General features: G+C 30.7%; 2 protein-coding genes and 2 long non-coding RNA genes across 8 annotated transcripts; 2 read left to right on the forward strand and 2 right to left on the reverse strand.

Moving 5' to 3' along the window:
- Window positions 1-1,948: 1,948 nt before the first annotated feature.
- On the forward strand, window positions 1,949-4,704 carry LOC149894400 (uncharacterized). Its single transcript, XM_090078162.1, has 2 exons — window positions 1,949-2,226; window positions 2,729-4,704. Exons 1-2 carry the CDS (start codon window positions 2,214-2,216, stop codon window positions 4,702-4,704), a joined length of 1,989 nt encoding a protein of 662 aa, XP_089934288.1. The 5' UTR covers window positions 1,949-2,213.
- Window positions 4,705-7,059: 2,355 nt separating this feature from the next.
- LOC149894401 (zinc finger BED domain-containing protein 4-like) lies at window positions 7,060-8,326 on the forward strand. The gene is made up of 2 exons (XM_090078170.1): window positions 7,060-7,554; window positions 7,727-8,326. The coding sequence occupies exons 1-2, from the start codon at window positions 7,402-7,404 to the stop codon at window positions 8,324-8,326; spliced, it is 753 nt and encodes a 250-aa protein (XP_089934296.1). The 5' UTR covers window positions 7,060-7,401.
- Window positions 8,327-10,873: 2,547 nt separating this feature from the next.
- LOC149894402 (uncharacterized) lies at window positions 10,874-13,701 on the reverse strand. The gene is made up of 2 exons (XR_016450004.1): window positions 13,583-13,701; window positions 10,874-13,448 (listed from the first exon to the last, which is right to left on the reverse strand). It is a non-coding gene; the product is annotated as an uncharacterized LOC149894402 (long non-coding RNA).
- An 852-nt stretch (window positions 13,702-14,553) lies between these two features.
- On the reverse strand, window positions 14,554-26,416 carry LOC149894403 (uncharacterized). Of its 5 annotated transcripts, none has more exons than XR_016449983.1 (7): window positions 26,019-26,411; window positions 23,035-23,081; window positions 20,795-20,933; window positions 20,597-20,686; window positions 20,144-20,291; window positions 15,323-15,482; window positions 14,554-14,832 (listed from the first exon to the last, which is right to left on the reverse strand). It is a non-coding gene; the product is annotated as an uncharacterized LOC149894403 (long non-coding RNA). The 5 variants fall into 5 exon arrangements; XR_016449979.1 differs by having other exon boundaries at window positions 15,323-15,689; window positions 20,148-20,291; window positions 26,019-26,410; XR_016449976.1 differs by having other exon boundaries at window positions 15,323-15,689; window positions 26,019-26,410.
- Window positions 26,417-26,742: the final 326 nt, after the last annotated feature.

The raw sequence follows: 26,742 nt of genomic DNA on the forward strand, positions 1-26,742 counted from the left end.
CTAAGTCGGGCGAATACGGTGGTTGTGGAGCAACATGGGTAGAGTTTTTGGCGAAAAACTCACGAAGAACCAGTGCTGTGTGCGAAGGCGCATTATCGTGGTGCAAAATCCAAGAGTTATTGGCCCATAATTCCGGTCTCTTTTTGCGAATAGCTTCACGCAAACGTCGCATAACGCTTAAATAATATTCCTTGTTGACAGTTTGGCCAGTTGGAAGGAATTCGTAGTGCACGACACCACAATAATCAAAGAAAACAGTCAACATGACCTTGATTTTTGAGCGACTTTGACGTGGTTGCTTCGGTCTCGGCTCGCCTTTTTCACGGTATTCACTCGATTGGTCGGTTGTTTCAGGGTCGTATGCGTAGACCCAAGTCTCATCGCCAGTAATAATTTGTTTGTAGACGTCTTGATAGTCAGAAAGCATTGCTTCACACGTTTTAACGCGACGCTCTTTTTCAAAGAAATTGAGAAATTTCGGCACCAAACATGATTTGAGTCTCCTGAGGCCCAAATGATCCTTCAAAATCGCTTGCACCGACCCAAATAATTTTCCAACCATGTCAACAAGGTCTCGAATGGTTAACCGACGATTTGCAAGCACCAATTCTTTGATTTTGTTGATGTGGCAATCATCAATCGAAGTCGATGGTCGTCCGGAGCGTTCCAAGTCATCAACACGTTCTCGGCCTTCTTTGAAGTCTTTGTACCACTTGTAAACATTTTTTTGAGACATAGTCTCTTCACCGAAGGCCTTTTGCAACATTCGATACGTTTCAGCAGCAGAAATATCATTCCGCAAACAAAATTTAATAGCACTTCTTTGCTCAACAAAATTAGACATCGTGAAAATCGCCGAATGCACTTTTGGTACTTCAGAAACAAGCGTAAACAAAAAAAAATAATTATGAGTTTGACATGTAATTTGGCGCAAATGTTTATGACATTCCTACCAACTTAAAAATAAAAAAGATTGGACGATTCGAATAAGGCGGGAAGTTTAAATTAAAAATTTTGATAATTCAATTATCGTGTCGGAAGAATGGTTACTAACAGGTTAGAATCAGATATATTTTGGAAATGTTTTAACTCGCATAAGCTGAAAAAAAAAAAAAAAATTTTAAAAAAGTGAACCTAAAATTTGAATTGAACTGCGGATACTGCAGAGCGGTAATTGAGGGCTTTTCATGGATTTTGAGAACTATGAATTATTCGGGAAAATGCAGAATTGCAACGTTGTGTTCGCTGCAATAATGCTGCACTTTGTTGAATATAGATTAAGAATTAGCAATGATTTTGGCAACTAAGTTTTAAAAAAGGTATTTTTCATGTCAGCTGATAATTTCGACCGCTCTTAAATGTTGACTTCAGTTGCTCTTATAATAATTTAGAAAGAAGCTCTATGTTTTAAATCTTTTAAAAAGCGTATGAGCTAGAAACAAATGTCTTAAGTATATTAAAAACTACGTACCTTGACATCCATACATTGTATTACGTTCCAACTTATCACTTTCGCTCATGGTAAGAGTTTCGTCGACTTTCCATTCTTCGCCTGCTGTCAACTGTGCGAAATCCTAACTGTTGCGCGCAATCGCGCAGTCATTCAAGCCTCTCACGCTTCCTTTTAGTTGTTATATAAAAATGAGCATTTTGTTACTTTTCTCTCTCTTACAAGAAATAAAGACCGCTCTAGCACGCTTAGTTATAAAGTAAATGTTTTACATCGTATACAAGTACTACGACATGGAGCCCACGGAGAGATATCTTTGAATAAAGCACGGATGACAAAGATAAAAAACGATAAGTTACGTTCATTTTTATTCTTCCTTTTGTTTTAAGTGCCGTTTGGAATTTTAGATAATTTGTGAACAGTGTTTTGCTTGACTGATTTTTTAATTACATCTAATATCGCTTCGATTAGAGCATCCCGCCATCGCACAGTGGAGTATTTGTATGACAAAACCGCTCAAAAGTCAAAAAATCAAGTTCGCATAAAAGTCTTATTAACTTTATTATTTTCAAGCTAGATAATTGCTTCATTAGATTATGTAACAGAAAATTCTTCTCGATTTTTCCTTTTGTCGTATTTTTGTTCAGAACGTGGCGTTGTTATTTGAAATTTCGTAGGAAAAAAAAATTCAAAAATTTGTGACATTTGCTATTGCAGCTATTATTATAATATTGTTCAGTTTTGAAAAAATAAACGGCTAATTATGGCAGAGGAAGGTATGACCTATATTTTAAAATAAAATTACATTAAATTTCTGAGTTATTGTGCATAATATAAAGCATTTTTATGATGGACTATTTGAGTTTTAATTTTCATATAAAATTATAATGTAATAATGTTTTTGTTAACAAGTATGGTCTTGTCGAGTTATAATTTTTTTACGAGCAATAACTATAGGCTGTAAACAATCAGATACTTTTGTAAAATTATCCGCCAACGTCCGCCACTTTTTATATTAACGCTTCAAAAATAGTGTGTAGACCATTTCGTAATATACACAATCTCGTAAAACGTCTTGAAATAGCTATAAAATAAATTCTTGTTGTCTAATTTTTGAATATTTTTGTACAAACTTAACCAAACTACGTAAATCTTAAATTGTATCTAATATATTAAACTATCAAACTATAAAATCTCAAAAAATATATATATATCTTATTTGTCTTTCATTAAGGTCACACCACTATGTATTTACTGATTTTATTATTTATCATGTAGATTCGACAGAAGTCAAAAAGTTGTTCACTAGAAGAGAGTTATATGAAATAATGAAAGATTGTAAAGGTAAAAAATTTGATGAAAAGTTTTCGTTGTTAGAAGAACACCTTATAACAGTCATGAAATATCCAATAGATCAAAAAAGTACCATAACAAGAATTTTAAAATTCTTTAAGAGTGATTTCAAGAAAAGATGGATAGCTGCAAGTTATAAACAAGAAAGTTTTATAAAAAACAATAAACAATGGCTCAAATCAAACATCGAGCTACCTTATTGGTCAATAAACATTCGACAGAAACCTGGACGACCATCAAAATCATTTATAGAACTAAGTGATTGCAGCAAGCGTCGAAAAACTATGGATTTGCGCAAACAGGTCTCTGTTGATGAGTTGACGTATGCAGCCAGAATGAGCCAGCACACTTCAGGAAATACTGATGTTTCAAAATTTATTAAAGAAATTACGGCCACGCCTACCAGAGCAAAGAAATACCGAAAAGCATTTAATTCTGCTTTTAAAAAAGTAACTGTCAATAAATTAACACCTCAAGAGGCACTGGCACTGTTTGTAGAAGGCGATTTTACCAGAAAACAGTGGGAACTTATTCAAAGTAGAAACAAAAGTGTCTACCCCTGCTACTCAATAATACAACAAGCCAAAAAAGAATGTTACCCTAATAAGGAATCGATACAAGTAACCGAAACAACAGCTGAAATTCAACTACAAGCATTACTTGACCACACTACATTACGCTTATATAAATATGTCTCAGAGGTTGTAGAAAAGTGTTCAATTGAAGAAAAGAAAAATATGGTTTTAATATCAAAATGGGGCTGTGATGGATCGCAACAAGCAAAATTTAAGCAAAAATTTCAAAACAACACCGACAGTGATGCAAATATTTTTCAAAGTTCTTTAGTACCTCTGAGAATGATTGTTAAAATTGATGGCCAACAGGAAAAAATTATATGGCAAAACTCAGTCACCTCATCTCCAAGGTTCTGCAGGCCCATTCGAATACGTTTCATTAGTGAATCTAAAGACATAACAATGGACGAGATAGAGCACGTAAAAAACCAAATAAGGAATCTCAGGGAAACAAGGTTGCCCAATGAAATTGGAAAAATAAAGCATACCTTGCTTTTTACAATGGTAGATGGTAAAGTGTGCAACGCTGCAACTGATACTACATCAACTATGAGGTGCTACATATGTGGACAAACATCGAAAGATTTTAATAAATTGATTAAAAAAGAGCCAATCAATACGGAAACCATCTCATTTGGACTCTCGATTCTTCATGCAAGGATCCGCTTTTTTGAATCGCTTCTTCATTTAGCTTATAAAATACCTTTACAAAAGTGGCAAGCTCGATCAGACGAGGAAAAAAAAATTGTCAAAGAAGCAAAGAAGAAAATACAAACATCCTTCAAAGAAGAATTAGGGCTTCAAGTAGATATACCTAAAGCAGGGTTTGGAAATACGAATGACGGCAATACGTCAAGAAGATTTTTTTCAAACCCGGAATTATCTTCACAAATAACTGGTGTTAACTTGGATTTGATAAAAGGTTTACACGTTATTCTTGAAGTCATTTCAAGTGGATATAAAATTGATGCTGTTAAATTCGACGCTTTTGCTCATGAAACTGCTAAACTGTATATCAATCTGTATGGTTGGTATCCCATGTCTCCAACCATGCATAAAGTTTTGATGCATGGTGCCGAAGTAATAACTCATGCAATCCTCCCTATCGGCCAGTTATCCGAGGAGGCAGCTGAAGCCCGAAACAAACACTTTCGGCAGTACAGACAAAATTTTAGTCAAAAGTTTTCTCGTATCGACTGCAATACAGACGTATTAAATAGGCTGCTATTGAGTTCAGACCCATACATAAGTAGTTCTAGATCAAAACGGCATAAAAAAACGTTACCTTTTCCCAAAGAAGCAGTCAATATGATGATCTCAGCATGAAGCTTTGATAAGCGAATATGTCTTTTTGTTAATAATAAATTACTCTTTAAAAAATTTTATTTTTTTAATTAAACATTTAATTTTAATAAAACTCTGTGTTTTAAACTAATAAAGCGAAAAAAAATTCATAAAATATTTTTGAGCAGTTTTGTCATACAAATACTCCACTGTGCATCGTACTCGGCGGGAATCTCGTACGAGATTTACGAGATTTACGATAGCGATGCATCGGTTTTTACGCAAAAGTGCGTAATTGGATTACTTTCCATCGTAAAAATACGCGACCGATGGTTAAAATAAAGTACGGTAATTTATCGGAAAACCTTTACGAGGTTTTTCGAGGCGCGATGTAATTCGATGATTTATCACGAGATTTCACTGTAAATACGAAGTATTTCTAATAATACGAGGTATTTGATTAAATTGCGACGGTAATCTATAAAAAGAGTAAATTAACTGTAAAAACCGATTTAGATTTTCGCAAATTCCCTCCGCAATTAAACATTCCATCGGAAATTAATTGGAAATAAATTTCCGAATGACGAAAAACTAGTAAAGCTGTAAAAGCTGTAATTTGATTAAAGTTTTTATATTTAGTTCCTACAAACCTACTAGAGATAGCACATTTACATACTTTGACGTTAAAAAGTTACTTTTAAACAAATATTACTTTACATAACTTAGATTAAATGATCAAATATATTTACATTTAAAAGTAATTCATTTTTTAAAAAGTAGCATAGTAAAATAATATATTACATGTAAAAAACACTTACATAAAGTTAATTTTAAAAATGCGTAACTTTTACATGTTAAAGTAATTTATTACTACTAGTAAAAGTAATTAACATAAAAAATGTTATTTACTTTTTCTTTGTCTATGAAAATCAATTTAAAAGTAAGTCATGTGAAAGTAATTTACTTTAAAAAGTAATTTAGATTTTACCTATACAAATACTTTACATCGAAATGTAATTTACTTTTTATATGTAAAAGTAAATTGTTTTTGAAAGTAACCTTATGTAAATATAATCAGTCGATAAATCAAAAATAAAAAAGCAATAAAATAAATTTTTAAAAATTAAACAGTAAAAACGGTATCAGGAAAAAAGCTGATACAATAATAAAATGATACTATACTAAAGCGTATCAAAGTATATAAAAGAACTATTTCGGAATTTTTTCCAGGGTGATTTTTTCCTGATGCCGTTTGAAATCCATACATTCTGGACATTTTCGAAAAGATAATTCTTCCAGCCTAAGAGTAGTAAAATGTTCCCATGCTCGGCCATGAGTTGAATTTTTTTTTAAACGGGTTGGCTCTAAGAATGGCTTTCATAGTAAATAAGATACTGTTCCTGCGCTAGGAATGGTTTTAATTGCCAATATGAGCATGGTCCGGAGTCGATTATTGATGTTTTTAAGGTGTGCAGGGAAGAAATATTTAGATTGATCAATCAATCAATCAACATGGTTGTAACTCAGTTGGGGAAAGTTCTAGAGCATTTAATGACGTTGTAGATTTAATAGTTTTAACAGTTTTTATCAGTGAAAGCCAAAGACATGTAAACATGTGTTTGCAGTTATTTATGACGGTTTTTAAAGGATATTTTAGGAAAAGTATAGAGTATAAATGAAGGAAAAAACTTGTAAAAGAGAGTTTTAGTTTGGAGAGAGAAGATTATTGTTATTTATTGATTTGTTGGTTGCGAGAAAAACTACAATGGTTGTTCAACTCATTTGGGATTACTTCACCATTGATGAGGATTCTATTGAATGGATTGACACAAAGAATGGTAAGAGGAAGAATTATGATGCCAAATGTATTCTGTGTCCAGGCATCAGAAAATCACTCAAATGTACCCATGGAAGCACTACTGGAATCAGAGGACATTTAGAGTAAGTATTTAAAATAATACATCGCATTTTGTTAAGAAACAGATATTTCGTAAATGTAGTTATAGCTATAATAACGAGTTTTCGCTGTAAATAACTTATAGTTTTAAAATATACTGTGGTTAAAGAAGGAAGGCCAATAGTTGTAGACTGAAGTTTTGTAGAAGTGCAGTATTATACTAAACGAATAATTAGTTCATTTTATTAAAATTACCAAAACAAACCGTAAAACCGAAATTTTACTGTAATTATGGGTAATTCACGTTTTGTTCTTTCCCCCCATGAAGAAGACCCAATCTTCGTCTAAGTCTCAGCCAAAATCTAAGGCAGAATCTCAGAAAAAATTGCAAGCACAAAGTCAAGTCGGAGATTAAATTGATGCACCAAAATGGTCCTTACATAGTGATAATCAGCAAGAATTCGATGCAGTTCTCACACTTTCATTTGTCCTATCAAACATTCCTTTAAAAAATGGTTGAATCTCCAGGGATCCAAATGCTCCTAAACTATTTGTGTCCTAAAGCAACCATTAAAAGCTCGACAACATTAGCAAAGTACAAACTTCCAATGCTTTACAAAAACATAGAAAAGCATGTGCAGGAGCAACTTGATGAAGACATTCCTAATTCAAAAATTGTTGCTTTCACAAGTGATGGTTGGACTGCCAGAAACAATGATCCTTATGAATCCCTTACAGTCCATTATTGTAACAAGGATTTTGAGTTGTAAAAGCTCACTTTGGATTGCCAGAACTTTATTGGCAGAAAAACTGGTATCAAACTAGCACAAGGATTGGACAATATGATTAACAAATTCTTCATCCTTGCTGGAGACACTCTTAAAAGAGTGTGTGTGACAGATGGTGCTAGTAACATGAAGAGTGCTGCTACGCAATCAAGACTTGTTGATCAACACATGCTTTGTGTGGACCACATCATGAACCTCTGTTTACAGGTAAATATTTACAATTAAAAGAGCGAAATTTACTTTAAATATCTGTTTTACAGTAAAAACTTTGGGTTTACAGTTAAATATCGGATTTTACAATTACCAATAAATATTGGAATTACAATAAACCATCGTATTTACAATAAAATTTTTAAAAAAAATTTTAATTTTTTTCCAGTCTGCTGTTAAAAACACACAAATGGTTGATGAAGTAATTAGCAAATGCAAGAAACTGGCTCAAAGAACACATCAGAGTACAATTGATTGGCAGGAAATCAAACTTGCATGTTCTGAAGAAGGAATAGTTGCAAACAAATTAATCCAACCTGCTGCTACAAGATGGAACTCAAACCAAATGATGATGAAATCAATTTTAACCCTTAGGCCTGGTTTGAGACATGTTCAGGAAAACAGTCTCAATGCAATCCTCACAGAACTCATCCCAACACCAGACGAATTTGAATTAATTGAGGCAATTGAACCTTTTTTTGCCAAGTGCAAACATAACAGTGAAATGTGGGCATCCGACACACAAACAGCAATTGATAAAATTCAACATGATGTTCTGTGTTTGCATCAGTATTGTGCCAATAAAGTGAAAAAAGGACATTGGGTTTCATCAGTTCTTGTTCCTCTTTTGAAAAACTTCCAATCAGAATTAGAAACTTGCCTACCAGAAAAAGGCATAAACTATAAATATTACAACTATGGGAACTTTTTCAACCCATCTAAAAGAGGTGTTGGTGTCAAACTTATCACAAAAGACACAGACAAATAATATTAATAGTAATATGTACGAACCTCTCCTTATCCCAGTAATTTTGGAAAAGATACCAGAAGAACTAACATTAATTGTCAACCGTCATTTTAATAACAATGACAGCTGGGATGTTAAATTAGTAGTTGATCTTCTAAAGACTGAATTGCGTGCGCGAGAACAAGCATTAACTAACTCATTAGATAAATCAGACAGGTTTATTACTACAGAAACATTTCACACCAGTGCAAATAATAGAGAATTAAATCGAATTCATTCACTTAATTTGTTTAACAGGATACCACATCGGTACAATTCCTATTCAAATAATACAGGTCAAGCTTCCTATTTTGAAAGGAACAATCCAAGAGATCTCCAAAAACTAAATAAATGTTTATTTTGTGACCAGCCACATAAATCACAATATTGTCGATCAGTTACGAATATTCAATCAAGAAAGAAAATCATAAGTGATAAAAAGTTTTGCTTCAAATGTTTAGGAAGTGGTCACATAAGTAAACAGTGTTTATCTCAATTAAAATGTTTTAAATGTGGACATCATCATCACGTTGCATTATGTATCGATACACAAAATTCTAACCTACAAAGTCAATCTCATCATAATCAATCTGAAGGACAATTGACTTTAGTTGCAGAAGCTACATCTGAAGGTCAACAATTTGTTTTGCTGCAAAGTGCATCAACTCAAACCTTGGACAACGAGGGCAATTTACATAATTGCGGAATACTTTTCGACAATTGCTCTCAGTTAAGTTATATATCACCTGATTTACATTTAAAGTTAAAAGTCAAAACATTAGGTACGAAAGAAATATGTATAAAACATTTGGTAACAACAATACAACAGAAATCTTAGAAAAAGTTGAATTAGGAATTAAATGTCTACTCGGCCGCACAATACGAATAGTTTGCTACATTAAAGATATATGTTCTCCTCTTAACGGACAATATATAAATCTTGCTAGTGAAAAGTATAAACACTTACATAATCTTAAGTTAGCAGACAGTAATTTGAGAAATGGTAGTATGAAAGTAGATGTTCTGATTGGAGCTGACTTTTATTGGTCATTTGTAGAAAATACAACCATTAGAGGCTACCACAATGATCCTATTGCTTTAAAATCTAAATTAGGTTTTTTACTTAGTGGTCCTATTTTTGTTAAAAAAGTATTTGAAAATAGTGATTCAGGTAGTTGTGTTAACACTGCCCATGTCATGCTAGCAGAATCATCTCATTCTCCAGAGTCTTTAGTGAAAGAATCCATGGCGTCAGTTTGGGGGATTGGGGAGTTTTTGATGATTCCAACGTTGAGGTTATTGATATTTTATTACATGGGTTTAGTGATGCCAGTCTCAATTATTTAACATTGAGTAATTTATAACTAAATTAGGTCATACCAGTGTAAAGCAGAACCACTTTCCTCGACATTACTAATTTCAAAACACTTCATCATGCTTTAAATTGACGAAAAAGTAAAGCTAAATTCTTGTTTTATTTTTTATAATATGAACTGTAATTAATAAGATTAATAAAAAGCGAACGTAAATTATACATGAGTTATTAATTTTTTTGGTATCCGCTTGACACATATTTTTTTAAAAAAGGGAATTGTCTTTAAAAGGTTAAATGCACACAACTAAATAAATTTGGACCGTTTATTTTGAAAGTGGTGCAAGTCCATTTTTCAAAAAAAAATTAGAAATCACAAAGTTTACATTAAACCTAGTGTGCACTTCTTATTTATAAACAATTTACAGTTAGTATTTAAAGATATTCATGTGCTTTGATCAATTTAAAATTCGTTAATAAATGAAATTGCATAACAATTGATTATGATGTCCTATTTTAGTTAAATTCACATGCAAGTCATTTATGTAATCAAATTACACATTTCTAAATTCGTAGAGACATTGCCAAACTTAGTACAATTTATGCATTTTTTTAAATTGACTAAAATGCGAACCTTTAAATATCTCGAAAGTGGAAAAAATGGACTTACATCACTTCAAAATTAACGGTCTATTTATTAAAAATATCTCACCATTTGACCATTGCTATATAAGGCACTAATCTGACCATTTTCGTATATGACCTCTTTGTTTCAATAGTTTTTAGTAAACGGTAATTCGCTACCATTTACTAAAAATTCATTTTGTAACTCGAAATTTAATTCTCTTAAATAATGACACTAATAAAGGACCTCCCTTCCCCGTTTATGCCTTAATGGTGGTGAGAAGAATAGAGTTATCTTTATTAAGAACAATCAAGTTTTTGATGATCTTTTACCAGAATAATAAAAAGTAAAACAATATTGACATGTATAAGAATTTTTTCATTTTAATATGTATAAGAATTTATTTTTCCTCAAAAGTGTTACAAATGCAAACTAAGCTAATAAATTAGTTAAACACCTTATAAAACTTAAGTAATTCGATACTTGACTAATGCGCAAAACTACAATATTCACGCCCCCCCCCGTTTAAAAAGATCCCCTAAGTTACGTACCACAAACTATTAGGCATAAATTAGAGAAAATTAAAAAAAAATTAAACTAATTGCATATATTTATATCATTTTAACTGACAAAAAGTTACAATTAAAGGTAATCAGGTTTTTTTTTATAAATCGTATTAATGCGTCAATCGTAAATCTTAAAGAAAGAAAAAAAAGGAAAAAAAAAAAAAAAGAGGAATTATGATAAAATATCAAAAAAAAAAAAAAAAAACAATGCATAAAAAAAAACAAACAAAAAAAACTAAAAAAAAAAACTGAAAATCGATTTACCTATTTATAGTAACCTATTTTGACATGGCAGTTAATATAAAAATTTATCGAAAATGTAACTATAAAATCTGTTTCGAAGTACAAAAAGATTAACAATACTAATATATAAAAAAAAAGTTTTCGAAATGAAAATTTAGACTATAAGGTAAGAACATAAGAAAATATAACATTATTTGTGTAACACTTTTCACCTACCATACCTTGAATGAGATGTTTATCAATTTTGAAAAACAAACTATTAAATGCTCTAGTTCTTGAACATGCAACATATAGTTGACCATGAGAGAAACACGGTTTTTGAGATATACCCCTACTATATCAAATGTTTCACCTTGACTTTTATTAATTGTCATTGACTAAGCCAATCTGACAGGAAACTCTTGACGCTTCAGAACAAAAGGTAAATTAGAACCTGATGGAGCCAACTGAATTTGAGGTACAAAAACCCGTTTATCACCAGAAACAAAACCTCTGCATCAATATAATTATTTTAAAGAGCACAAACTTTCATTCGAATACCATTGCATAACCCAGCTTTGAGATCTAAATTTCTAAGTAGCATAATTACACAACCAATTTTCAATTTTAAACAATGAGATGGCATACCTGAAGGAGTTAAGCTGTTCAAAAACTCAACAGAAACGTTTTTTATTTCAATAAGGTCATCAGTATCAATTTGATCAGCACTTAAATAAATTTTGACCTCACCCAGCAGACATTCAAGCACTTCTTCACTGAGGACATTTTATACACAATTCTACTATTTCAGCTGGTTGTTCTTTTTTCACAACAGGCAGATTTTGCCTAAAGTCACCACCAAAAAGAATGATTTTTCCTCCAAACGGAAAGTTGTTGTTGCAAATATCTTTTAACAACCTATCAAATTTAATTGTTTACAAGTTCATGTAAGACACTATACTGCTCGCTTCTCAGTTTGTTTTGGTTATTTCTGATGAAAGCATGGCGCTTGCCTTCAATTTTAACATACACATCAATAGTATATTGCTGAAACAGTTTTTTGCCATAAAAGAGTGAAGAAAAAAATTGTCTAACTGAAAGTTTATAATTGTAATACTGAGATAATGTAACATGATTTCTAACCAATGTAGCACATTCAGGGTTGTGAACCAATCGATTATGGCAACCAGCATCACCCCTTTGAAAAAATAGAGGATAAACCATAGGATCTAAGTTGGCAGACATACTTGATATAGTTTTAAGAGGATGACCTCTTGGGTAAATAACAACTTCTCTGGAAGCAGCTGTTGCACCATCTTCACCAACAAATACAACTGCAACTTCATTATGTGAAGGGAGACTGATAGCGATTATAGCAATTTATGCTGGAACATCATGATTCCAAAATATTTATAGCAAAATCATGTATTAAAAACAGCGCTTAAGACAAAAAATCAAATTGAGATAAAAAAAACATTTATATGGCAAAATAGTTCTTCCCTAACACACAACAACAGCACACACCATATGTTAATATAATATGTATATAATATAACTTAAGTAAGATAACATTCATATATAACAAAACATGAGTAACAACATTACGCAAAATATTGTTTAAGTACATTATTATATATTTTTAGAATAATTTTTAATAAAGGCTTGAAAACAGCAACACCTAAAGTAACATTTTGACACTAAACACTATCATGTAACCCTCGGTTAAAAGTACATCACTTGGCTGGGAAAGTTGACAAACCTTTCTCTACATGTTTACCAAGTGACAGCATTTTGAAAATACGTAAACAACATAATATAAACACATGTACCAACTATAATAAATGCGTCTAAATAAGTTTATAAGGTTATATATATATGCCTTATATACATATTTAAACACATTTTTAAAACAATTATATAACACATAATAACACATACACAAACAATAAAAAAACACTTTACATTGTTATAAAAACACATTGATAAAACAACTATAAAGCACTTATTACCACATACACATTCATATCAAAAAAGCATGTGTGCAAACAAAAATTTTAAAAATGATGCAAGAAAATTTAAAAAGATACAAAATATATATTTACAAACTAAACTCTTTACCTACTTTTTTTTTTTTATAAGAACTGCAATCTTTATAACAAAATTTGACCTTTACATACAATAACATGTGACATGCCATGTCATTGTCGGCACAAAATTTTAATTTATTTTTCTAAATTTTCTAAAAAAGAACAAAAATAGTTATTAGCATCACAGAAATTTCAAAGTAGTAATAACCATTTTATGAAGATAGCAATAGTTTAACTTTAATTAAACTTTAACTAAATAACTTTAAATAACATCCATACCCCTATTTTCCTTCTAAAATATAAAATAATAAAAATAAAACTGCTAAAAGAAAAAGTAAAACAAACAAAATATAAACGATTTAAAAAATTAAAATCCTTTCTACTTTATCTAATAAAAATGTATATATAACTATTTCATATACTTACTTCAATTATAATATGATCTTAACGATGATCTTAATATGATTCTTTATGTAATATATCTAAACTAATAATTAAATTCCAAAAGGAAAAAAGTTTCATCTCGCTTAAAAGATCTTTCTCCAATGACCGCGTGCATTTACAGAACACGCTCTATCAAAGCCTGGTAACTAATTCAAAGCCTAGTAACTAATGACGAAACGACGTTGAACATTTAAGCATTTCTGAATGAATTATATTATGATATTATGATAAAGTTTGGATTTTTTTATATTCTTGCTGTTCTACACGCTCTTTGTTTTTAGATCTCGTTCCAGATTTTTCAGCTGAATCTTGTGTAAGAAATTTACAACGGTTTATAGCGAAACGAGGCGCGCCTACTAAAATCATTTCTCATAATGGCTCACAATTTATATCTAAAATTACTCAAGATTTCAGTTCATCTCGTGGTATATCATGGGATTTCAACGCTGTCGCTGCGCCCTAGTGGGGAGGATTCTTCGAAAGACTTGTTGCTTCAACCAAACGTTGCCTCCGCAAAGTAATAGCAAATGCCCGCCTTACATACGAAGAACTTCTGACCAATTAGCCGAAGTTGAAGCCGTTATTAATAATCGCCCAATTGTCATAGAACGACATATAAACAAGCTATATTTATTAGAAGCCTTATATAAAACTATGGACAAAAAGGTTATTCAAATGAAATTTTGCAATGAAGATGATATTGAACTTTTAGTTAAAAATTAATGTTGGGCGGGGAATGTTGCGCGCAATCGCGCAGTCATTCAAGCCTCTTACGTTTCCTTTTAGTTGTTATATAAAAACGTAGTACCTATATGGTTTAATAAACCATATATAGTACATATATGGTTTATTAAACCATATAGGTACTATGAGAAAAATTGAATCTTCTACACTTAATTGAAGAACATTCAATTTATATATTTAAAAAAGAGTAATAGAGCGTGATCGTTTTATAAATTTTTATTTTATTAATAAAATATAATAAAAATGACCATTATCATTTACATAGTATTAATATTATTACATGATATCAATATTTACTTAAAACATAATCTTCTGCTTTATTTTTAAGGTTCGTTATTACTTTCTTCACTGTCTTCTTTCTTACCTTCCTCCATCGAAACTTCTGTCTTATCGCAGCAAATCATTAGAGCCAGAGATCGCTTATTAGCAAATCGTGCTACTTTGCTATCTCTAATCGCCAATCGTGCCATCTTTTTTGTCTTGGTTGCCTGAGAAAATTTGAATAGTTGAAGCTATAAATACATTATGCTAAAATAGTCACTATTTTTTTTACAATAAACTTAACTCTATAATTAAATATAAAAACATGATAGTTATGCTTAAATTCACAGGTATAAGAGAATGTTAAATACAATCATGGCCAATGAGAGGGGCTAGGGCGGATGGGGGAATAATCCCTGGGCCAAATAATACTTTTTGATATGGGATAAGATTTTTCAACATTCCCCTGAGGCCCATATTGCTGGTGCACTTAGATGTAGAGCAACTGTTTGAGCATACTTTTAATTGCTTTAAAAAAGTTTTCGATTTTTATTGCTGAAATTTGGTCTTATAAAAAACAATAGACTACTGAAGAATCTTTAAGGATAAAACAATATTGTCTAACGTTATATATATATATATATATATATATATATATATATATATATATATATATATATATATAAATTGTTTGTAGTAAATCTATAACAAACTCACTTTTCAGCAAAATTTCCAGGTTTTAAAAAACGTTTGCCATGAGTTCCAAAGCCATTGATATTTAAATGAATGCACACGTTACATGTGCTATAAATGTGTTAAACACCAGTAAAAGATGCTCATGGGCAGTCAACCGCCCTCTAAGCTCCATCCATGACAACTAAAAAAAACTTAAACAACAAAATAATGTATTATCTCATTTATCCATTACCAAGAGAAGATCATCATGGCTATGCGTATATCATTAGGAATAAATAAAGACACACCGTATTCATCGGATACTGTCCACTGTCATGACATTTGTAAGAAACTATCCTGTCATGATTTTGCCAAAACCAACCCCTTATAGGATCATCCCCAAACACACCTTAATGTTTAAAAATTAACAGTATAACTATATACTAAATTTAAGCTAAAAAATGTGCCTTGATAAAAAATGTCTGAAACAATTTGCCCTTAAAATACCATTAACCCTTAAGAAATTCTTCATTTTAAAGACATGGTAAACTGGGAAGCCTGATAACAACACCAATATACAACTTATATGATAATTAAAACACATCGCATTTAACGAATGAGTTGAGCAGTTTAAATTTTTGCTTTTTAAGGTTTTCTCACTCACAATTATAATAAATTATATATGTATAATTACACAGATAATATATTGTATTTATAACTAAATAAATTATAAGGTTAAATATAATTGTTATGTATTTTATTTTTTATCACTATATTATATTATAACTAACAAAATTATAAAAAACAAAATCTATAAGAGCAATTCAAATTTAATTTCAAATCTATAAAGGTTATTCAAATTTTGTTTTTCTGTTCTCCTTTGTAACATGTTGTTAGCCTTGAACATGACGTCTTTCAGGCCTTTTTCAATTTTTACAACATCTTTGTGGCCCAGATATTTTAACACAGCTAAAACTACTAGATAGTGCCGGTTCTAGCGCATTGATACCTTTCCTATACTTAAGGTTGATACCTTTGATGTGATGACTTACCTTTTATTCAAAAAAATGTGTTTAGAAGTTATAAAAAATTTCTTGCCGCAATATATTTCTGTGATGATTGTTTTTGTTAAGTTATAAATTTTTTTTTCTTTTTATTTCTTGCCATGATTGTGATAAAAAATTTCTTACCGCAATGATTTAATTTTATTTTCTTCTTTTAAAAAAATGTTTTTTAGCGAGAACAAAGCATGCAGGTGAAATGAAAGCGTTGTTTGATCTTTTGTTCAATAACATGAGGATGGTATGTTTGAAGATAAGTAAAGAAGGAATTTGTGTGAAAACAAAAACAACGATAAATTTAATGTTTGAAGTGGAGCTTTTTGCAGATCGGTTTGACGAGCACGTGTTTGATTTTGAGGATCCGTTGCATGTGGGTATTGAGAGTTATATGAGTAAGTTGTTTAAAACGGTGAAAAGTGATAGCGAGTTGACTGCCGATTTTGAATGCGGGAAGTTTGGAAATCGCCGTGAGATCTTTAGACCAGTTTTCGTAAAATATTAAGGTGGCGACTGAAAGCGTTCAAAACGTGAATTTGAGTGAGCGTTATTGTTTTTGGTCAAGTAGAAGAATTTTGGCTTCGAGGTTTAGCGATATGTGTAAGATGATAAAGCCGACCTCGGAATTTGGAGTGGCTTTAGAGAAAGGGATGTTGATATTTTCAATGGATAAAAGCGGTATTTTTTCTGAGAGCTTTAAGTTTGGAGAAGAAACTGAGAATGGAGTGAAATTTGATTTGTTGCGTCGGTCTGAGCAGCTGTATCGAGTTTCAAAAATAGTTTCTTTTTCGAGCGTGTTGGATGTGTTTGTTGGAGAGACGTTGATGATTTCGTCCACAGGAGAAATGGGGATGGTAAAAGTGTATTTTCTATGAATTTTATATTCTTGTCAAATAAAAATTTTTTTAGCGAATGGCGCCTAAAAAGGGAATGTTTGAGAAGGGTGAATTGGGTCCGAGCAGTAAACCGGATCCAACAGATTCGTAGCTTTTGCCAGTTTTTAAGAAGAGCCCGTCTCCGTTGACGTTTTTAGACCAAGGTCTTAAGTATAAGCCTGAGCCAGCTGCGGTTAATTTCATTCCTTTTCCGTTTATGTTCAAGTAAACTATGCCGCGTCCAGCGATTTTGTTGACCATGGCAGGACCGGCAGAAGCTCCAACACCTGAAAACATTACACGGCCAGTGGCAAGAGCAGGGACGACTCTTGTGGCTAGAGTGCTTCCGAGCATGCCGAGCAAAGGGAGTAGCGCACCGATGAATCCTCCTTCTACTTTAGAGTTGTGTGCGCTTTGTTTTTTGCTGAGTTTAAGATTGACTCCTTTTCCGTTGCTGTAGGCCTTTCTAATTTTGTTCAATTGGGAGTTTGTGACTGCGATGATGTGATTTCCTTCTAAATCTGAAAGAGTGAGTTTTATGCTGACTTCGGTTTTGTCTTGAATGGCTTTTTTAATTTGTCAGCTTGTCCTTGCGAGATGTTTAGTCTGATCTTTTGATAATTGCTCATTTTTAATAGAAAAGGAAAAAAAAGTTTGAGATTTTTCGAATTATCGATTGAAAGCGCTTCCGGAGAAAAGATCGGATAGAGTTGAGGAAATTCTTTTTCTGATGTGATATCTGACGATGATGTCTTCTCCTCTAAAATCGATCAAGTTTCCATTTTGGTCAACAATTTGCGTTTCAATTCTTGAAATTTTGCTTACAACGATGGAAAGGTAAATTAAGTGAAAAGGTTTTTCAACAATTTTGTAGCCTGGTTCAACCTGTGGGTAAAAGGAGTAAATATCGTTTGTTGTTTTTCCGTCTAAATAAGACAAGCCGATGATGTCGTTAGTTACTTGTGACTTTATTAGGGTCAATAGGGTCTTCTTTTTTCTCAACGTAGGTGTATTCGTTTTTATCGAATCCAAAGAGTGACCCTATGCTGTTGTTCACGTTAAAATCGACCCAGTATTTTGTCGTTGCTGTAGGCTTTCCAAAGGTCAATACGGATTTTAACGAAGGCTCGTTCGCTGTAATGGTGACACCGTCTACTCTGTATTCCTGTTTGTTTTTCCATTTCAGTTTGAAGGTATTCGTTGATCTGGTTGATGTCATAGGCTCCTTCTTGAATGTAAATGGTGTAGCTGTTTGGATGAGATGGTGAAAAATTACAACAGTACAAAGCACTCTTCAATCAAAATGACGCCAGTTGAAGCCAGCGAAAAAAAGAATAAAAATAAGGTCTGGATGAACCTGAATGGTAAACAGAGAGAAAGAAAAGATCCAAAATTCTTAATAGGTGACAAAGTGCGGAATCACAAAAAAGCAGTCTCATTTTGAAAAGGGGTATACACCGAGATGCACTGAAGAGGTTTTTACCGTGTCAAAAGTTCAGTATACGGATCCGCCCACCTATAAAATCGCTGATACTAACGGTGAAGAAATTCAAGGCACTTTTTACGAGCAGGAGTTGCAAAAGACGCATCAAGACATATTTAAAATAGAAAATATCATTCGCAAAACCAAGAGCAGATCACTGGTTAAATGGTTGGGATATCCAGACTCGTTCAATTCGTGGGTGGACAATAAAGAATTGATCAGTTTGCTTTCGAGCGACATTGGTCATTTTCTCTCTGAAAAAAATTTTCAGACCCATTAAAAAATGAGCAAGATGATGGTTTTGTTTAAGCCCTTTATAAATGAATACCTTAAGACGGAAGATTACGAGGAGTCATATTATTATTCGCCTTATGAAGAAAAGTACCATTACAAGATTTACAGCTTTGAAAATGATTTGGATTTCACCATTATTCGTCGAATGGATGAATTTGATTTGAAAATAAAGTGTGGAGGGACTCGTTTTGAAAAAAGCGGCATGGTGTTGAAGGATATGTTTGAATATGCTCGAAAAAAAAAATAAAGTAAAGGAGCTTTGCTTTATTTTTTTTTTTCGAGCATATTCAAACATATCCTAGGAGGTTGGCTGGAGAGATTTACGCAGCCACAAAGCCAATTCAGTACCAAAAGATTCTGCTGTATTACGAGTATGCAAATGGAAAAGCTCCTTTTATTTTAAGAACCCCCGTTTTGTTTTCTCTGGGTGTTTGAAAATCGCAGTGTGGTAACAAAAGAGCCGACGGGATATTCCATGTCTTTTGTTGCTTTTGACGATAAAAAGGACATGTCAGCAGAAATAAAGCCATAGGGGCTTTCTATCATTTTAAATAGCCTCTAACTTGCACTTTAAGTCAATTAAAAATCGAAAACAACTCTGTTTTAGCTTATGACCTAAACTGATAAAACAAAAATCACATTAGGATTGTAAGTTTCCTTACAAATAACGAATATTCATCATCCCATATCATGAACATTCATCATCCCATATCAAATCATCCATTCATGCAACCATTATTACAAAATAACTGGCTGATTTTTACATCTCTAATTACATCTGAAAAGGTGACTTAAGTTAAAAAACTTGAGTTTGTAATTCCCTAAGGTTACAAAACTGCAACAAAGTGTTGTTTACACAGCTTAGACTGCCATTGTTCGAAAATTGTTATAAAAAAATTCAGTGGCCCCACCAGTTGTAAATTAAGTGATCATCTAAGTTTGAGTTTTTTAATAAAATGCTGCATGTTGTGTACATCTAAAGGAACAGTCACTATTTCAATAGAAACTTACAATCATATTGTATTTTTTTAGATTATTGGTCATTATGCATAAGAATAATTGCTACCTTTATGTTTTTCTCAGATTAACTAAAGTTGTGATAAATCTCTGGTCTCCAGTATTTATAGCTTTATATGTGAAATAAATCACCTACCTACCCTTTAGCACATTTGTAAAGGAAACATAATCTCAACATAACTCAGTAGTTCAAGGTTGCCAAACAGGAGGATAAGATGCGCAGGAGTAGTTTTTCATGTAATAGTTTAAATCTTCAATAGCCTCTTTGATAACTTTTATGTAATCTGATAAAGAGAAAAAGATTTTACAATCTTGTTAAAAGTTATTTAAAGTACCTTTTTTGAAATATTGTAATAAATTATGGTGAAGTTGTTTACATGCTTTCATGATTAACTCAAACATATATACACACATATACATACACATACACATATATACAATACATAAACATATATACAAACACAAAAAATAAAAAGTAAATCAAATATTAATACTAATAAATGTTCCTACATGCAATAAGTCTGCTCTTAAAAAAAAATAAACTTAAAAAAAAACTTTTAAATGTTACTCTAAAAAAAAATGCTTTTACCTTGATCTGAAAAGTGAATGTCAAAGTCATAAGGAACATGTGAATGTTTATTAGGTTCTATCCAAAGGTTGGGTAATTTGTTCATTTAATCTATGAAGTAACACAATGAGACATACAATTTGTAAAGTTCTTGGAAATTAAAGTGTTGCATTCTCAAACTTTAAGACTTTAGCTGCAATACTGACAGTCTAAAATTACCATGGTTTCCTATATAATCTAATCTGCACGTTATATTCATGCAATGATGGTTGGTATATTGGTTATCCTTACTTTTGATTATGTCAAAACAACGAATTAATCTGTAGAACTCAAAACACACAAAAGAGAATTAACCAACCTAAAATAAACAAACAGCGAAAAAATACCTTAGAAGCCTGCTTTAAATTTAAATCTAATTTCAGCCTTTATAAAAGAATTTATTTTTCTTAGATCTTCAAATCTGTAATGAATTACATTTTCTTAATCCTTTCAATTAAAAGAACTTCATCCTTTAAAAGTACTTAAGACATTAAAATCATTTTAAATTCTGTTTCCAAACTGTTTGAAAAAAATGGATTAGAAGTATTGTCAATGAAAGATCATTATAACCAGAAGATTGATGAAGATTTGTCTATCTTCAAGAACAACTGCTTTTAAACAAACTATTTTGAAACATATATTTAAAACTAATAGTGCAGGGAAATGAAAACTTGTCAAATATAACAAATTATTTTTGCCATTAAATGCAGCTAATAAATAATGCATGCATTACATTTTTTATATTTGCCTTGTATCATAAAAACAAATTTTTCTTAAATAATACAAAAAATAGCTAATAAAACATAATAAGACTGATTTTTAGATTTAAATCATGACACTACTAGCTCAATTACTTTCTATTCTAATTGATCTGTTCTCATGGGAGAAAGGCCAGAGCTTATTATTATTCAATTCTGAAAGATTTTAGATTTTGGATCAGGATCAGTACCTTTGCCAGATTGGCAACCGTTTTGTTCAACAGGCTCCTACAATTAGTTACAGTTAATTGAACTTGCTGTTTTCTTTAAAGTATGTAGATGAGAGTAAATGTCTGGTCAAAAGATTTCTTGTAAACTAATCCCATACCATTAAGGAATAAAATTCACAAAAAAATCCTTCAATGTGCAGACCAACTGACATAGGAAACCATGCAGCGTTACTAATAATTACATTCGCCCCTGCAGATCACAATAAGGATACAAAAATAAAGATGATCAGCCTAAAAAATGCTTTCTTATCATCTTTAAAAACGATTTCAGAAAATAATCCTAAAAAAAAAACAAGTTATTTTCATTCTGAAGGAAATAAATTTAGAAATGAAAGATATCTTTCGAAACAATATGAGAATAGAACTACTTTTCATATTTACTAAAATGAATCAACAACAAAATATAAATTCTTCAAACAATACTTTTTTTTACCATGTTTCATATTGATGCTACTTATAGATTCCCTCTTATCTGTAAGAAAATGTATATCATTTAAATGCAAACACCATTTATGGGCTGGATTTTTTTTTAAAAGTCAAGAGTGAGAATGTTTATTTATTTCAAAAAGTTTCAAAAAATCTAACAATGCTTACTTCATATTATATAAGTTATGTAAGACGTGTATTTGGAGACTTAATGCTTTTTAGAGTGAATCAATTGTGTTAATAACATTGAAACATTAACTGTGAAAAATACACCTTATCTAAATTATCCATTATAAAACATTAAACTTCTCTGATCAGTTAAGAACAGAAGGTCATTGACCAGTACATAAGGTAACTAACTTCCATTATAGACACATAAAATATTCTAAAACAACAGTGAGTTGGTATTTTTATTACAACATTTGTAGAATAAGCAATCATTTTATAAGGATGATGTCTTAACTCTAAATAAATCTAAAAATGTATAAAAATGTATAATAGCTGTAATTTAAAATAAATCTTCATATTTTAAAAACATTTTTAAATTGATGTATTTTTTAAAATATAAATTTCCCATTTCCATTACTAGAGATCAATTTTAATTTCTTTTTTTCTAAAACAAACAGGAAAAAATTTGCCCCAAAGAAAATTATCAATTTGTGTTTTTTTATTTCTAATTTTCTTCTTCACATTTTTAAATTTTCTTTCATGGATGCTCTTGTGCACTAAGTAATTTGATATAAATATGAGGTGAGCATATCATAAACACAAGCTAATCTTGTTAAAAATCTAGATTTCATAATTTTTAAATCTAATTAAATTCTATTCAAATCAGTTAAAATGATATTTTATATAATTTTATAAATATATAGATATATTAACATAATAATCGTTTCAAATCAGCTTTAGTTGTCTGAAAAATATTATAAATGTTGAAAAAAATTCAATAGTATTGATTATTAGATGAATACTACAAACAACAAGTAAAAGAATAATGTTTACTCACATATCTTTTCTGGAGGATCAATATGGGTACTTATTGAGATGGTTTGTCTAAAAACAAAAACAAATAAATCCAATAAACTCTCAGAAATACTTCTTCTTTTAAACCTTTGCTGGATTTTATGTGTATTTAAAAACAAATTGCAAATCTGTAACTTGAACTAGCATTGTAGAAACGATTAGTTTTAATCAATAAATGAAAATCGCTTGGAATGCTTCTCAGTAAATAACAAAAGCTATAAAATAATTATTGTTTCAATCAGATTGCATTTAAAGGGTGTTATTTAACATTCAATCTGCAATTTCTTTGGACTGAGGCTAGAGTTAATGCAGCATGTGTTTTAGCAAGTCATAATGAGTGTTTTAAGGAAACTTTGAAGAAAAAATACAAATTGGTAAAAATTGGCTCATAAAAAATTAACAACTTTTTTTTTTATTTCTAATTTCTCTCTTTTTTTTTAATTTCCATTGATGGATGCTCTTATGCATTGTGTAATTTGATATAAATATGAGTTCAGCATATCATAAACATACAAGCAACTCAACTAATTAGTTTTTTGTTATTATTTAGCTGTTATCATGAAAAGTTAGATATTGATCAACCCAAAAGTTGATCAATATCTAACTTTTATAACAAAACTATGAATATGCTTTTGAATGATGTTATTTAACGTTCAACATGCAATTTCTTTAGACAGAGGCCTTCATTATGTTGAAAAGAAATATGTTAATGTTCAGCAAGGTATTTCTTTTAGACATGATGAGAGTTTGAAGGAAATTTTTAAGAAAAAAAATAAATTAAACATAAACTTTGGGTTATGACTGCAAACGAATAACTCTAAGTTGTTTAAAGAATTTAATTAGTATCTAATATTTAATTTTCAAAAAGTATCTGTTATTCATTTGCACTTACTATTGAAAGTTCTCTACCAAAATAGAAAAAATATCAAATCCTCATTTTTTCTTCAGATAAAAACTAATTTTTTAATAAGGAATTAAAGTATGTAAACTTATGAGCAACTTAATTTACATTCTTTTACTCGAAAGACATTCACTAAATTTAAGAAACTAATTTAAGGTGGAAAACCCCTCAGAAATATGAAATTTTTGAAAAAAAATATTATTTTCTTGTTTTGTGCAAAATTTATCAGAGAATCACCATCTGAAAACCATTTTTGAAAATTCGCTATAGATCTTCATTAAAAAAGATTTTATTGAACCCCAGTATTTTAAGCTTCCTTAACAACCGCCATAACAACGGCAATTTTTTTTGCCTTAACTAAAAAATAGTCCAATTTTACTAAACAATAGTCCTATTTTTTTATATGAAAAATATATCTTATCAAGTAAATTGTATTTTCCATTGTTCAAAACAACTTGAGTATAAAAACAGTTACTGGAAAGCTCATAAATAAATCATAAATCTTCTATGATGGCTAAGGCTTGCAGAGTTAAACAAAAAGCTACAAATAATAAAAGGAAAAAAATAATTAATGTAAAAAAGAACTTAGTTATAAATAATTTTGATATGGATGTAAATATGGAATCGAATATTGTAGATATGAACATAAATGTTACTACAAGTGTTGAAGATGTAAATGTAAATATGGGGAAACCAGTTGATTTTAACTTTGTTAATTCTGATGAAATATGTGCTTCTGCTAGAAAAGTTAAAAAAATTTCGTCATTAAGACCAAAGTTATCTAGTAATATAATTACTGGATCCTGTTTTTAGATTTAGAAACTCTAAACTCTGTAATTTCTACCCTTAGATGTCAAGAATGTATGTCATCTAAGTTGTTTCTTTCTGAAAATGAAAACAAGAGAATTGGTCTAGCGTCTTGTCTTTATGTTAACTGCTGTGTATGTGATTATTCAAGAGAATTTTATACCTCAACATTGAATATACAAAAATTTTTTTGATATTAATACCATGGCTGTTTATGCTATGAGATCATGTGGTCAAGGCTATTCTGGATTCTCAAGATTTGTCTCATTAATGGACATGCCTAAACCAATGACTGCTAATAATTATAATAAAATTGTTATAAAACTAACTAATGCAGTAAAATCTGCAGCTGAAGACACTATGATGGATGCTGTTCAAGAACTAAAAGACTTGAAGAGTGATCTTATTTTAAATTCTATTCCAGACCATGTGCCCAATGTTATTGATGTTGCACTTTGATGCAGCACGTACGTTTTTGTGTGTGTATATAAACGCCTACCTAACTTGATATATATATATATATATATATATATATATATATATATATATATATATATATATATATATATATATATAGTATATATATATATATATACAATACATATATATATGTATATATATTACATACTGTATTATATACATATTACATATTATTATATATATTACATATTATCATAGATATATTACATACTAGAAAGATTGCTATTTTCTAAAATATGAAAATCTATTTGATGTTACATACTTCAGATTTTAATATGTTTTTCTCAAAATATAGGTATGCAAAGCATGTTTTCATAAAGAACATCTAAAGAAAGAAAACCCATTAGCCTATGAAAAATGGCATGATAGACATAAATGTACTTTTAACTACCAAGGACTACCTGGTGGAATGGAGCCAGAGGGAGCCCGCAGAATATGGAGTAGATCTATTGAAAAACATAATCTACGATATACTGATTTCTATGGTGATGGAGATAGCAAAGGTTATGATGCTGTAAAAAATGTTTATCAAGGTGTTCTTGTAAATAAACTTGAATGTGTTGGACATGTGCAAAAAAGAGTAGGAACACGTTTACGTAATTTAAAAAAAAAAGAAAAAGGTCTTGGTGGTCATGGAAAATTGACCGATGCAACTATTGATCGTCTTCAAAATTTTTATGGCATTGCAATTCGTCAAAACAAAAATAATTTAAATGCTATGAAATCTGCTGTAAGAGCTACACTTAATCATGTTGCTTCATCAAAAAATGAAAATTTACATTTTCCTCACTGTCCAGTAGGTTCAGATAGTTGGTGTCGGTATAATCGTGACAAAGCAAACCATACCTCAACATACAGACCTGGTCCTGGCTTACCAATATCAATTGTTTGGAAACTTAAGCCAATTTATGATGAATTAAGTAGTGACATTCTTTTAAAAAAATGTCTGCATGGCCTTACCCAAAACAACAATGAGTCTTTTAACATGACAATATGGGAGCGTATACCAAAAGGCCATTATGTCTCGCTTACAAATCTTCAATTTGGCACTTTTGATGCAGTTGCCCATTTTAACATTGGTAGACAAGCTAGGGTTTTAGTTTTAGAAAAAATGAATTTAAGACCTGGAAAGCATTTGTTAGAAGGATGTAGGAAAATTAATCAAAAGCGATTATACTTAGCCAGATACAAAAACACAGAACGAGCAAAGAAACGCAGACAAGTAATTCGTGGAAAAAAGAAGAGTCGATATGACAAATTTATTGAAAAAGAGCAAAGTCCATATCAAACTGGTGCATTTTAAGATTTAACTTTTTTTATTATATAGAGATTTGGATATTTATTTACACTATTTTGAAATTTTTTATGTCAGCATTTTTAAAAGCTGTTTTTCTCAGATGTAGAGTTTTTAAGACGCCGGCCAGTATATCTAAATAACTAAAAGTGGTGTTAAGCTAAAATTTTAAGTATGAATTTGTTTGATTGTCTTCTGTGACAATCAAA

The sequence above is a fragment of the Hydra viridissima genome, unplaced genomic scaffold, assembly GCF_058129835.1.
Source record: "Hydra viridissima isolate aposymbiotic clone 2 unplaced genomic scaffold, HvirCarnegie_v1 scaffold_1, whole genome shotgun sequence".
NCBI classification, from domain to species: domain Eukaryota; kingdom Metazoa; phylum Cnidaria; class Hydrozoa; order Anthoathecata; family Hydridae; genus Hydra; species Hydra viridissima.

Bases quoted from the DNA above. Each gene is read 5' to 3' on its own strand.
- LOC149894401 (XM_090078170.1), top strand. From the start codon at position 7,402: ATGATTAACAAATTCTTCATCCTTGCTGGAGACACTCTTAAAAGAGTG. The intron at 7,555-7,726 runs GTAAATATTTAC...ATTTTTTTCCAG, and splicing joins TCATGAACCTCTGTTTACAG to TCTGCTGTTAAAAACACACA.